The 14,875-nt window shown below is 45.9% G+C and overlaps 1 protein-coding gene across 1 annotated transcript in view; it reads right to left on the bottom strand.

Moving 5' to 3' along the window:
• LOC132407705 (syntaxin-2-like) overlaps positions 1-14,379 on the bottom strand; it is an 85,560-nt gene extending 71,181 nt beyond the window's left edge. The window contains exons 1-3 of the mRNA XM_059994584.1: positions 14,253-14,379; positions 3,556-3,630; positions 2,152-2,251 (exon numbers count right to left, since the gene is read on the bottom strand). Coding sequence (XP_059850567.1) covers positions 2,152-2,251; positions 3,556-3,630; positions 14,253-14,282 — 205 coding nt within the window. The 5' untranslated portion in view covers positions 14,283-14,379. The remainder of the gene's footprint in view (positions 1-2,151; positions 2,252-3,555; positions 3,631-14,252) is intronic.
• Between the last annotated feature and the right edge of the window lie 496 nt (positions 14,380-14,875).

Genomic DNA, 14,875 nt, shown 5'->3' with positions numbered 1-14,875 from the left:
GGGTTCCCCTTTACTCCATATGCCACAAAAAGCGGAATTTCCTGGTGGCCACTCATTTCAATTCTACTTCACATTCCCACATGCCAGCCCTCTTCTCCTTCACCATTCATATTTCCCTCTGACTTTGTCACCTTACCTTCCCATCACCTCTCTCTGGTACTCCTCCCTCTTCCCTTTCTTCCATGGTCTTCTGTCCCCTATCAGATTCCTCATCCTCCAGCTCCTTATCTCTTTTACCAATCGACTTCCTAGCTCTTTACTTCACCCATCACCCCTCCTAGTTTCACCTATCACCTTGTACGTCTCTCTCCCCTCCCCCACCTTACTCTGACTTCTCATCTACTTTTCCCCATACTGATGAAAGGTCTCGGCCAAAACAGTTGACTGTTTATTCTTTTCCATAGATGCTGCCTGACCTCCTTCAGCATATTGTTTGCATTGCTCTAGATTTCCAGCATCTGCACCTCTTGTGTCTAATCAAAAACCTAGTAAAACTATAAGACAAAAGAACAGAATTAGGCCATTCAGCCCATCTGTATAGTCTGCATGCAGATGATTTTCACTGTACCTGGGTACATGTGACAACAATAAACCAACTTACCAGTGATTAATTCATCACATTATATTCTCTGGACAATCTACACTCTCTACTTTGCCTGAACAGAGTGCCTGGGTATGTGAACAGCTCGTCAGTTCATGAACAGACAGAACGCAGAGGGGTGCAGTCACAGCCGCCAGTGGTGTTCTTCCATTCACTTTGACTACTCCTCATCTGTACTTTAATCCTACCTATCTGCCTTTGTTCTACGGGGGCGGCACAGTGGTGTAACACTCTTCCCACGCTAGGACACTGCCTCGAAGTTGCCCAGCAAATTGAAGGGGTGCTTACGGCGGCGTATGGTGTATTGGCCTTCACTTGTTGGGGGATTGAGTTCAAAAGCTGTGAAGTAATCTTGCCACTCCATAAAACCCTGGTTAGACCACACTTGGAGTATTGTGTTCAGTTCTGGTTGCCCTCGTTATAGGAAGGATTTGGAAGCTTTCAAGAAGATGTAGAGGAGATTTACCAGGATGCTGCCTGGATTAGCGAGCATGCCCTCCGAGGACAGGTTGAGTGAGCTAGGGTTTTCCCTTTGAAGTGAAGGACGATGAGAGGTGACTTGACATAGATATACAGGATGTAAGAGGCATAGATCAAGTGGACAGCCAGAGACTTTTCCAGCCAACTGGAAATTGCTAATACCAGGGTGCAAAGTATTTGGGGATGTAAGAGGTGGGAGGGGAGTGGTGGCAGCAGGGCCTACTGGCTCCTTCCTTTCCTGTCCTGATGGAGGGTCTCGGCCCAAAGCACCAACTGCTTGTGCCTTTAACAGAAATTAGTTCTGTCATTGAAGTACAGATTTGCATTGCAGTGTGAAATTATCACTAAGATAGAGCAGTGGATTAAATAGTTTTCTGATAAATAAATGAGGGTGGACAGCACTGTCTGATATGAAGCTGTTGATTCAAGGGCTTTGAGCTGAGACTTCTTGTGGTGCATGTGAGCACAATTTCCACATTTAAGAGAAGTCTGGATAGGTCCATGGATGGTAAGGGTATGGAAGGCCATGGTCCCAGTGCAGATCGATGGGAGTAGACAGTGCATGAACAAGATAGATGGGCTGAAGTGTGTTTCTCTGTGCTGTACTTTTCTATGACTTATGACTAATACTTGTTTTGAGTGTTTTCATGAACACTATCAACTTGGAGATGAAATTCCACCTAACCAGTAAACTGAAATAATTAGTAATAAACACAGGAGAGTCTGCAGATGCTGGAACTCCAGAGCAACACACACAAACTGCTGGAGCAACTCAGGAGGTCAGGCTGCATCTATGGAGGGGAATAAACAGTTGATGCTTTGGGCCAAGACCCGTTGTTAGAACCGGTAAGTTTATTTTAAAGCAGAGAGTGGAGGCGAGTGTGTGACAGTGAGCAGACGACATTGCCTTCTGAATTATGGGAAGGAACTGGTTAAACCCCTTCAGCACCTTTGCTAATTCCAAACAGATTTTCACTGCTCTGGCTTCCAGCACACATGACATCAGCGTTAATCTCCAAGCAGAACTTTAGTACAACATTAGCTCTTAACCATTTCAGGCTGATACTCACTGCCATCAGGGTTGGGCGCTGATAGGATGATGCTATGCTTCTTCTTCACTTCTTCCACGCTGTCAGAGATGCGATCGATATATCCTCGGATCTCCTCAACCTGCAAAATCAACCCAGCCTCTAATTACAGACTGCGCTCCTGCGTAAAGCAAAGGGCACAGAGTAGCAGAAACAACTCGACTGCATGTTCATGCATGGTTCCTCTCAGCTACCTTTCTACTACAGAGGCTCTGTCATAAACAGATGAGATTCTGCAGCTGCTGGAAATCCGGAGCAACACACACAAAATCCCGGAGGAACTCAGTAGGTCAGGGAGCATCTATTGGGAATAAACAGTCAATGTTTCAGGGCCAAGATCTTTCATCAGGATCTACACAAGAAATTCTGCAAATGGTGGAAATCCAGAGCAACACACACAAAATACTGGAGGAACTCAGCAGGTCAGACAGCATCCATAGAGATGAATAAAGAATCAATGTTTTGGAACCCAGACATCTCTTTAGGACTGGAAAGGAAGGGGACAAAAGCCAGACTGTGAAGTTGGGAGGGGAGTAGAGAGGGTTTTGTTTTCCAGCTGTGGCACCTTCCTTTCCGATCTTGATTAAGCGTCTTAGCCCGAAACCTCAACTGTTTATCCCCTCCAACAGAAATTAGTTCTATCATTGAAGTACAAATTTACATTGCAGTTTGAAAGCATCACTAAGATGTATAAGCAGTCGATAAATTAGTTTTCTGGAAAATAAATAAGATGGTGGAGAGCACAATCTGATATGAAGCAGCTGATTCATGGGCTTTGCGCTGCGAATTCTTGTCTCCAGTATTTCCATCCACAGTAATTCCACTTATTGAGTAAACCAAAATAATTAGTAATTATTGAGATTCTGCAGATGCTGGAAATCAATAAACAGTCAACGTTTTGGGCCAAGACCCTTCATCAGGAATGGAAAGGAAAGGGAAAGATGTCAGATTAAGGTGTGGGGAGAGGGAGGACTAGCTGGAAGGTGACTGGCAAAGCCAGGTGGGTGGAGGAGGGGGGGATGAAACAAGAAGCCGGGAGGTGACAAGTGAAAAATGTAAAGGGCTGGTGAAAAAAGAAATCTGATTGGAGAGGAGAGTGGACCATGGGAGAAAGGGAAGGGGGGCACCAGGGAGAAGTGATGAGCAGGTGAGGGGAAATGAAAAGGGAAAGGGGAAAAAAAAATCACTGGAGGTTGAAAAATTAATGTTCATGTCATCTCGTTAGAGGTTACATAGACAGAATATGAGGTGTTGCTCCTTGTGGCAGAAGAGGAGGCCATGGACCGACATGTCGGAACAGGAATGAGGGTAGTAATTAAAATGGTTTATCACTGTATCCGGTACATAGGACGATAATGCAGCAACTTCTGATTACCAACTACCTACCTGCTGGAAGAAGTCATCCATAAAGTGATCTTTCTCCACAGTAATCGTCACTTCATCTTCAAAGTTTTCTTTGTGCTAAATAGACAGAAACAAAAAATAACCAAACGATTGATGCAAATTCTCAAAGAGCCATGGCAGCATATATTTTCCAGCTCAATTTGATTTATCTTCAGCTAGTTCATCGTTGGGCTTCTAAGAGAGTTCTCCATCAGTCAGAGGCGACCATGGATGGTGAATCCTGGCTGTCTATGCAAGCCAGGGCAGTACTATATGGAGAGCAAGTTGTTGCCTATGTAGCAGGATCCCCCCTCTATGCAGCTGAAACAGCAGGGACCAATACAGTCTGACATCAGCTGCGTCACAAGAGTTGCCAGTCAGCATTGAACTCAACATAGGACTGTCTTAGCTCAGGATTTTTCCTTGGGATTTACTTCCATGAGTTGGACTTCTAAACTTAACCAAAATTTGAATCTAAGATGGTGATGAATCAGCATATAGGAGGGAGACTGAAAATCTAGCTGAGTCATGCCATAGCAACCACCTCTCACTCAATGTCAGCAAGACCAAAGAACTGATTACTGACTTCAGTAGAAGGAAACCAGAGGTCATGAATCAGTCCTCAATGGAGGATAAAAGGTGGAGAGGGTTAATAATGTTAAGTTCCTATGTGTTATTATTTTGGAGGGCTTGTCCTGGCACAGCACGCAAGTGCAACTATGAAGAAATTACGGCAGCTCTTCAAATTCTAGGAGTTTGTGGAGATTTGGCATGACATCTAAAACTTTTACAAACTTCTACACATGTGTGGTGGAGAGTATATTGACCGGTTGCATCACAGCCTGGTATAGAAACACCAATGCCCTTGAGCAGAAAATCCTACAAAAAGTAGTGGATATAGCCCAGTGCATCTCAGGTAAAACCCTCCCCACCATTGAGCACATCTACATGAAACACCATCGCAGGAAAGCGGCACCCATCATCAGAGATCTCCAGCGCCCAGGACATGCTCTCTTCTCGCTGTTACCACCAGGAAAGTGGTGCACAAGCCTCAGGTTCTACTCCACCAGGTTCAGGAACAGTTATTATCCCTCAACCATCTTGAACCAGAGGGGATAACTTCACTTGCCCCATCATTGAACTGTTCTCACAACCCATGCACTCACTTTCAAGGACTCTTCATCTCATGATCTTAATATTTATTATGACTATTTCTTTTTTTCTGTATTTGCACAGTTTGTTGTCTTCTGCACTTTGGTTAAACACCACTCCACTCCCTTTGCAATTTTTGCTAATTTCTTTCTCAATTCCCACTAAAACATTTTTTACATTTACATTATTTATTATATTGTAATTTGCCCTTTACTGTGCCTATTGTCTTGTTTATTCATTATTGTACTGTCTCGCACTGTTTTCTGCATTTTGTGTAGTCCTGTATAGGTCTGAAGTCTAAAGTTGTTTTGTGTTGTTTCATGCAGCACCATGTTCCTGAAGAACGTTGTTTCGTTTTTACTGTGTACTGTACCAGCAGTTAGGGTTGAAATGACAATAAAAGTGACTTGACTTGAAGTCAAGTAATCTTACATTGATTCTGCTTTGGTTATTATTCTATAGATTTATTGACTATGCCCACAAGAAAATGAATACATGTACTTTGATAATAAGTTTAATTTGTAATTTGAAAATCTTAACAGCCATCTTAATTGAATTTTACAGAAGCATTGGACCCTGCAACAGCTGAGAGGATCATAGGGGTCTCCCTACCATCCATCGGGGCCATTTATCTGGAGCTTTGCGTATACGAGACCTTTAGTATTATCAAGGATCCCACCCATCTGTCCAGCAACCTCTGACTTTCTACCATCAGGCAGGAGACACCAATGCATAAAAAACAAAAACTGTCATGATGGGAAACAGCTGCTTCCCTCACGCCATTAGGCTTCTGAACTCCCTGTCACATCACATTCAGTGTCACTGGTCAATCTCACAAAATGCTGGTAGAACACAGCAGCCAGGCAGCATCTACAGGGAGAAGCACCGTCGATGTTTCGGGCCGAGTGATGAAGGGTCTCGGCCCGAAACATCGACAGCGCTTCTTCCTATAGATGCTACCTGGCCTACTGTGTTCTACCAGCATTCTGTGTGCGTTGCTGTTTGAATTTCCAGCATCTGCAGATTTCCTCGTGTTTGCTCACTGGTTAATCTGTTTTGTACCTGACAATGTTTAATTTCTGCACTCTAGTTTGTTAATTTGTGTGAGATTCATCTGTAGATTTTACCCTTACCCTTATCATGTGTCGTGTACTACTGTGCTTTACATCCTGGTTTGGAGAAGCGTTCTCTCATTTCTATATACATTATATACATGTATATAGTTAGATGACAGTAAACTTCACTTGAACCTGAACTTTTTACCTTGTACAGCACTACTTTAGCTCTGTTCCTCACCACTTCACCAGAGCTTCACAAGACCTTCCAGCACTATCTCAGGTGTGTTGGCTCTTAACACAAATTATATGTCAGTGATAAATTATCCAATTCTGAAGTTTAATCAGTTGGTGCAAAACAATTTTCCAAAACAGGACTTGGACAATGTGGCGTGGGTTCCAGCACAACAGTTGGTGATGAATCAGCATTTCGGAGAGAGTTTGAAAATCTGATTGCTGCCACAACAGCCACCATTCACTCAATGTCAGAGCTGATTATTGATCACAGGAAGATGATACTGGAGGCCCATGGGCCAGTCCTCATCAGGGGATCGGAGGTGGAGAGGGTCAGCAACTTTAAATTCTTCGGCATCATCATTTCAGAGGATCTGCCCTGGGAACCAGCACACAAGTGCCTTTACAGAGAAGGCATAGCAACCCCTCTACTTTCCCAGAAGTTTGTGCAGATTTGGTGTGTCAGCTAAAACTTCGACAAACTTATATAGATGTATGGTTGCATCATGGCCTGGTGTGAAAACACCAATGTACTTGAAGGGGGAAATCCTACAAAAAGTAATGGATCCAGCCCACCCCATCATTGAGTACATCTCCATGGAACATTGTCACAGGAAAGCAGCATCCATCATCAGGGACCCCCATCGCCCATGATGTGCTCTCTTCTCCCTGCTGCCATCAGGGAGGTGGTACAGAAGCCTCAGGACTCACACCACCAGTTTCAAGAACAGTTATTTCCCGTCAACTATCAGGTTCTTGAACCAGCATGGATAACTTCACTAACCTCAACTGTGAACTGATTCTACAGCCTGTAGACTCACTGTCAAAGATCTATCAATCACATTCTCGATATTATTCATTTAATTAGCATTTACACAGTTTATCTTCTTTTGCACTTTGGTTGATAGTTAGACTTCGTAGTTTTTCATTGGTTCTGTGGATTTTTTGTTTTACTACAAACGCCTGCAAGAAAATGAATCTCACGTTTGTCTGTCATATCCGACAATGTGTTGGGAGAGGTTTTAAAGTGGAAAGGCTGGGGTCTGCCTTGGTTGTAGAGGATGATCATGATATCTTCTGTGCCCTGCCACACCCTTCTCTCTCCAGAGCATCGTAGAACCACTTTCTCAAGATAGTGGAACTCACTGTAGATCCACCCATCTGCTGGAGCTGACTTCGCATTTTAGTACAGGCATGGCCCTATCTCACCAGGGTATGAAGCCTACCAGTTACCCTCCCCTCGTTTAGCATTGTATATGGTAACAGACATATTTCCATCATAAATTTACTTTGAATTTTGAATACTGTAGATCATTGATTCACTGAAAGCTTGCTTGAAGCCAGAACGGAAAAACAGAAACACATCTGATGGCTGGCTGGGAGTATCTAAAGGCACTAGCCAACAGTCACAAGGACTCTTTGGGTGCCAGACTGGAGAATGATGAGCAATTCAACAAACTTCATCTTGAACTCGTAGTGGGAAGTCTGCTGGGATGCCTTGTCAGAAGCAGCTCCACCCCTGGCCCCAATACAGGTCCACAAACATTCATACTTCCCTGAACTATCTGACAGCTTTGTGGGTCGAGGCTACAGGAAATTAAATTCAAAGAAGCTGGAGTGAAAACAAGGTGGAAGCCAACAGCTTTCTGTAGTTTGAATGTTACACTGCACTCTTTATTCAACACTTAGAAGCTAGTCTGATCTTATCAATAACTTTCTCCACCCAGCTGCTTTTCACTGTTATTGTCAGTGTTAGCAGAGTGGCCTGAACAAGTGCCAAGAACACGAAGGTCCAATTCACAAAACACCACGGCATGCACCAAGTGCAAATCCACAATAGTGGATATTTCAGAAACACCGACAACTTCAATATTTCCTCTAGATTAGTCCAAGCTGTATTGAAAAGTTGTAGATTTTTCTGTTGTTTGCTATGGAGCGTTTAGATACAGGACAAGTGGTGCAGTATTAACATTTTCCCTCAACTGCACCCAATGTTCTGTACGGTCCAAAGTATCAGAATCAGGTTTATTATCACTGACATATCACTAATTTTGTTGTCTTGCTGCAACAGTACAGTGCGAGACATCATAAACTGATGTTACAGTTTTCACCGAGCTTGGCAGTTAGATGGTGACGTTTCATCACCAGTCAAGGTGACATCCTCAGTGCACAGTTGTTGGTGTCTCTCTGGGAGCACCTGCATTTATATAGGCCCCCATTTGCTTGGATTCTAACTCCGTAAGCAAATGTATTGAAACAGTCGCCAATTACGAACCCCAAAGAGCCAAAGAAATGTGAACCAACAGAATTGAAAGTTCAACTGAAGGGGTAGCTAATCAGGACCGAGGCAAGGGAGACACCAACAACGGTGAACACCACACATCAAATCATCAACCTGAGCTACCAATATTCACCAGCATCCTAAACACAATAAATTAGTTTACAAGTTACAATTAAGAAATATATTAAAAAACAGATCATGGTGAGGCAGTGTTCATGAACTGTTTCGATGGCGGAACAGAAGAAACTGTTCCTAAATCATTGAATCCAAGTCTACAGGCTCTTGTACCTCCTCCTTGATCATAGCAATGTGAAGAGGACATGTCCTGGGTGATGGACACTGCCTTTTTGAGTCATTGCTTCTTGAAGATGTTCAGGAAGCTGGGAAAGTGTTGGGCCCAAGTTAGATTCTCAGAGATACTGACACCCAGGAACTTGAAATGGTGGTGAAGACACAGTAGTGAAGCACGCATGTGGCATGCTTGCCTTCATACAGCGGGGCTCAGAATCAGCTTTAATATCACTGCCATATATTGTGAAATTTGCTGTTTTTTGCAGTAACAGTACAGTGCAATACATAAAAATAAAAACTATAAATTACAATAAGTATATATAAAAATTAAATTAAAGCAAAAACAGAGCAAAACATTAAAAATGTGCAGTAAATTTAAAACGTCAGCAGCAGTGAGAAGAGAGCAGCCCTGGGCGGTGGACATCCCTGATGGATGCTGCTTCCCTACGACAATGCTCCATGTAGATGTTCTTGGTGTGGGAAGGACTGTGATAGACCAAGTCAGATCCACCACTTTCTGAAGGAATCTTCTACCTCTCTGATTTACCTTCTAGCTCGCTCAAGATCATTGAATACCTGTTTCAAGGTTTTTTTTCTAAATCCTGCACCAAAGGGTTGTCTCTCAGGGCAACCTGACATCAAAGTGACATGATTGGCAAGTCCTGAGGTCAAAGTCCGGTGGTTAAAGACCAAAGGCATCAAGTCCAGAAGCTGAAGGCCTAATCTCTCTGCAGGCCTGGGGCCAGGGACTCCAGCGTGGTCTGTGTTGTGGTTGGAGCGGTGGGTGGGTGGGTGCACGCACACACACACACACGCAGGGGTAAAGGGACTTGGTCAACTGCTGTTGCTTGTGTTGTTCTACTGAGCATTGTGGACATGCTATGTTAGCACTGAAATGCATGGTGACACTTGTAGGCTGCCCCAGCACATCTTTAGGCTACTTATTAACACAAAAAACACATTTCACTGTATGGCTCAATATATCAAAAGACCGTAAGACACTGAAGCAGAATTAGGCCATTTGTTCCTTTGAGTCTGCTCTGCCATTCAATCATAGCTGATTTATTATCCCTCTCAACCCTATTCTCCTATTTTCTCCCTGTAACCTTTGACTCCCCGACTATAAACAGCACATCAACCATTTCAGTATACCCAAAGACTTGGCCTCCACAGCCACATGTGGCAACAAATTCCTCAGACTAACCGCTCTCTGGCTAAAGAAATTCCTCAACTCTGTTCTAAATGGACATCCCTCTATTCTGAGGCTGTGTCCTCTGGTCCTAGACTCCCCCACCACAGGAAACATTCTCTTCACATTCACTCTATCCAGGCCTTTCAATAAGAGATAGCTTTCAATGAGATCTCCTCTCATTCTTCTAATCTCCAGTGAGCACAGGCTCAGAGTCATCAAACGCTCCTCATATATTAAACATGATAAATGAATCTGATCTGAACCCGAGCTTCTGGACTCCCTGCCTGATGACACTTCCCCAGGGAGCTATAATGTATCAAAGTCTTTTCTTTTAATTAATTAATTAATTAATTAATTAGAGATACAGCATGGTGGAGAGGATATTGACTGTCTGAATTGCAACAATGCCCTTGAACGGAAAATCCTACAAAAAGTACTGGGTAAGGACCAGTCCATCGTGGGTAAATCTCTCACTACCACTGAGCACATCTACATGAAACCCTGTCACAGGAAAGCAGCATCCATCATCAGGGGCCCCCACCACCCAGGACATGCTCTCTTCTCACTGCTGCCATCAAGAAGAATGTACAGGAGTCCCAGGACTCTCACCACGCGGTTCAGGATCAGCTACTACCCTTCAACCGTCAGGCTTCTGAACCAGAGGGGATAACTCACTCGCCCATCACAGAACTGCTCCCACTTCCAATGGAGTCACTTTCAAGGACTCTTCATCTCATGTTCATGATATTTATTACTTCTTATTTTCTTTTGTATTTGCACAGTTTGTGGTCTTTGGCACACTGGTTGTTGCCCTGTTGGGTGCAGTCTTTCATTGATTCTATGATGGTTAATGGATTTAATGAGTATGCTTGCAAAAAATGTATCTCGGGGTTGTGCACGGTGACATGTATGTACTTTGATAATAAATTTACTTGGAACTTTTGAACTTTATTTGGGACAACTCTTAAAGACCAAAAACTAATTGAAAATTTAGCCAGGATTTCCTTTGGGACATTATGCCTCTTAATTGGAACAGGAGAATGTTGGTGTTGAACAGTTTGTAACTAGCACCAGTTACATTCACTTAATTGTCCGTTAGATACTACACTACGCTTAAAGCAAATTTTTTTTTTAAACTGTCAATTGTGGCACTTGCATTCAAAAAGCAGTGTTTTGTCACTGGTAATTAGCGAGAAATAAGCAGCAAGACAATTCAAAACTGTTTTGCTCACTGCAGTTTCAGGTATTCAGGCCTGGAGATGCCAGAAAGTGGCCAGGAGTGAAGATGAAATGATTTCACTACTTCAACAAGTTAGGAACTAAGAATCTGAAGGTATTGACAATCTTCTTGAATGTTACAGTGAAAATGAGGATTTGGAGGGTGTGATCATTGAAGGAAGCCTAATATCTGCACTATGTGTCTGTGCTGATTTTGTTCATTTAAAGTCAATCAAGAGAACACGACAGCGTACGCTGGGCAAATTCTTCATCCCTGAGGCCTGATGTGGTCATTCTGTGAGAAACCTCAAAGCAGGTGGTCATGGTACAAACAAGGGGGCCTTGGGAAGACCAGATTGAGGTGTTCAAGCAGGAGCTGGTAGAGCAGTTCCTCTGACAGGGAGGGCGGCACAGTGAGAGACTGTAGAGGGGCGTGTAGAGGTTATGTTGGCTGCTCACTCTGCAGAACCTACTCTCTCCTTGACATTGCAGAGATTGTACAGAGGTGCCCTCAGGACCATCATGGAAACTGCTGAGTGAGCCTCCAGACGGCTGTAGGTCAGAGGTGTGACCCATGGGCCTGCTGGGACACAAGCCAGGGCCTGATCAACCCTTGGCTGGGTCACCTGGCCGAGGGCGTTTGATGTTGAAAGACCCAAAACACCCAGTGATCCCGAGTTACATCACTGATGAGGTGTCCCTATGTGTCCTGGGATGTATCTTAGCATTTGCATCCATTAACTATTAGGAACCAACATAGTTTTATAATACTGGAATAGTATACATAGTTTTCTAATGTGTTCAGCTTTTCACTTAAAAATATATAATTTGTTACTCAGTTAAGTGGCAGAATGCCTTTTTAACTACTTCCATGAACTCGGGCTAATTTAGACAGCTGCTTAATTTGGCCAAAATACACTCTGATGCATCCCAATTCACCAGAATCCCCAACTGTATTTGAAGACAAGACATAATTCTAACTACTGCAAAGCCAAAAGACTGCTTACAAAATTCACTCCTTTAAAACCACACTGTGGTTTGCAACACTCTCACAGCTCACGCGTGACCTCAGACTCTTCAACAAAGTTCTGCGGGCAACAATCTCAACAGTGTGTCTGCACAGAATTCACACCATAGACTCCGAGGTATAATCAGTGCCCTCTGGACAAGATTTCACCATCAAAGGCATAACTTGTTAAACAGATGTGGAGAGTTTCAGTGGAGCAGGGTACACTGTTTCCGGGCAACTTCATCCCAAGCCCACCTGTAAAACGAGGGAGGGAGGGCTGGGCATGGAGCGAACAGCCCCATCCTGTAAAAACCCTGAGCTACAGAAACACCAACAGAGGACTCAAAGACCTCACCCTGGGGGAGGAAGGATCTTCGTCTGGAAGGTGAATGAAGTCGTGTGGTGAACGTGGAAGCCACACGACCTATCAAACTTCGGCCCAGGACGGAGGGCTCTGGCCAGCTATGCCTCAGTGGGGGTGACGGGCTTTCGAAAAGGACTTTCTGGGTAAAGCTCCAAAGTTCTGACCAACAGAATGGCTGCAGCACTTCCCAGCTTGCAACAGTGACCACACCGCAGTCTAGTTTCCCCAATGCCAAATACATTGGAACAACTCCCTAGGGAGTGAGGGGAGTGTGAGTGGGTGAAAAGACACAACGCCCTGAGGAGTGGTTGAGAGAGTGTATGCATTACTCAGGGGTCAGGATGTTGGGACACTTTACCCGGGAGGGGTGGAGAAGGCCGGAAAAAAAACAATGGCGGACGGGTGGGTAAGGAAGGGGACATAATTCCCAGGAGGAGGGACAATACACTGCCTGAGGATGGGGGTGGGGGGGGGGAAGAGAGACATATTACATTGAGGAAGACAATACCAGTGGAGTGGGGGGAGGGAACACATTACTCGGGGGACATGAGGAAGACAATACCGGTGGAGTGAGGGGGTGGAACATTACCCAGGGGAGGTGGGGCAGACAATACCAGTGGAGTGAGGGGGTGGAACATTACCCAGGGGAGGGGAGGAAGACAATACCGGTGGAGTGGGGGGTGGAAGACATTACCAAGGGGAGGTGGGGAAGACAATACCGGTGGAGTGGGAGGGGGTGGAGGAGAACACATTACACTGGAAGGGATGGGGAAAGGCAACAATACCGGTGGAGTGAGGGGGTGGAACATTACCCAGGGGAGGGGAGGAAGACAATACCGGTGGAGTGGGAGGGGGTGGAACATTACCCAGGGGAGGGGAGGAAGACAATACCGGTGGAGTGGGAGGGGGTGGAACATTACCCAGGGGAGGGGAGGAAGACAATACCGGTGGAGTGGGAGGGGGTGGAACATTACCCAGGGGAGGGGAGGAAGACAATACCGGTGGAGTGGGGGTGGAAGACATTACCAAGGGGAGGGGAGGAAGACAATACCAGTGGAGTGAGGGGGTGGAACATTACCCAGGGGAGGTGGGGCAGACAATACCGGTGGAGGGGGTGGAACATTACCCAGGGGAGGGGAGGAAGACAATACCAGTGGAGTGGGGGGTGGAAGACATTACCAAGGGGAGGTGGGGAAGACAATACCGGTGGAGTGGGAGGGGGTGGAGGAGAACACATTACACTGGAAGGGATGGGGAAAGGCAACAATACCGGTGGAGTGAGGGGGTGGAACATTACCCAGGGGAGGGGAGGAAGACAATACCGGTGGAGTGGGGGGTGGAACACTCATTGCCCAGGTGAGGGGAGGAAGACAATACCGGTGGAGTGGTGGGGGGGGGAGGAGAACACATTACATTAGAAGGGATGGGGAAAGGCAACAATACCGGTGGAGTGAGGGGGTGGAACATTACCCAGGGGAGGGGAGGAAGACAATACCGGTGGAGTGGGGGGTGGAACACTCATTGCCCAGGTGAGGGGAGGAAGACAATACCGGTGGAGTGGTGGGGGGGGGAGGAGAACACATTACATTAGAAGGGATGGGGAAAGGCAACAATAGCGGTGGAGAATGGGTGGGTGGGGCGATACATTGCCTGAGGGTGGGTGGACACTCATACCCTGGGGATGTGGGGCAGACGACAATACTCCTAGAGGTGGTTGGAGAAGGGGGAACGGCGAACAGCGACTACCCGCGGTCGGACCGCCAGGCCTCCGCCTTCCAGTCCCGGGTAACGGTCCTGCGCTTGTCCGACGGACGGGGAGGGGAGGTGTTGCCGGGGGAGTCAGGGTGGCGGGGTTGGGGATGGGGGTGAGTGTTCTGGTCTCCGGCCGCCACTCACTCACTCACCGCCCGCAGGTCACCGAGCCGGTCCTTCATGTCGAAACCACCACCGTCGTCGCCGCCGGCACCGCACAGGCTGCCTTCAGCAGCGCCGGCAACCGCACATGCGCACCGGCGCCCCGCCGCCGCAACACCACGCCACGCTCCTCCCACCCGGCTGCTGTAAGCCCCGCCCCGTCTGTCCATCAGCGGCAGACCCCGCCCACACCCGTCTGTCCCCGCCCCCAGCCCTGTCCATCGCCCATCCCACATTGACTGTGCTCTCACCCGCAATAAACTCCACCCTTTGCCCCACCTACAGCTCTGTTAATACCCCAAACCCCGGCCGCCATCAGCGCCAACCCTATTCTTTATCTTGCCTGCCAATCAATCTCGGGATTGACTCCAGCCCCTCCCACAATGTCCCCAAAAGTCCCGCCTCAAACCAAACGCAGATCCGGCACGCAGCGTCAGAATTAGAATCAGGTTTAATATCATTGGTACATGGTGTAAAAAATTATTGTTTTGCAGTAGCAAATTGCAATGCATAATAATTTTAAACCTATAAATTACAAAAATAAATATATTTTTTTAAAATAATGTAAGCATTGCAAAGAGAGAGCAAAATATGATAAGGTAGTGTTCGTGGG

Source organism: Hypanus sabinus, chromosome 18, assembly GCF_030144855.1.
Source record: "Hypanus sabinus isolate sHypSab1 chromosome 18, sHypSab1.hap1, whole genome shotgun sequence".
NCBI lineage: Eukaryota > Metazoa > Chordata > Chondrichthyes > Myliobatiformes > Dasyatidae > Hypanus > Hypanus sabinus.
The sequence above is the reverse complement of the archived record's forward strand: the minus strand, read 5'-3'. Positions and strand labels throughout refer to the sequence as shown.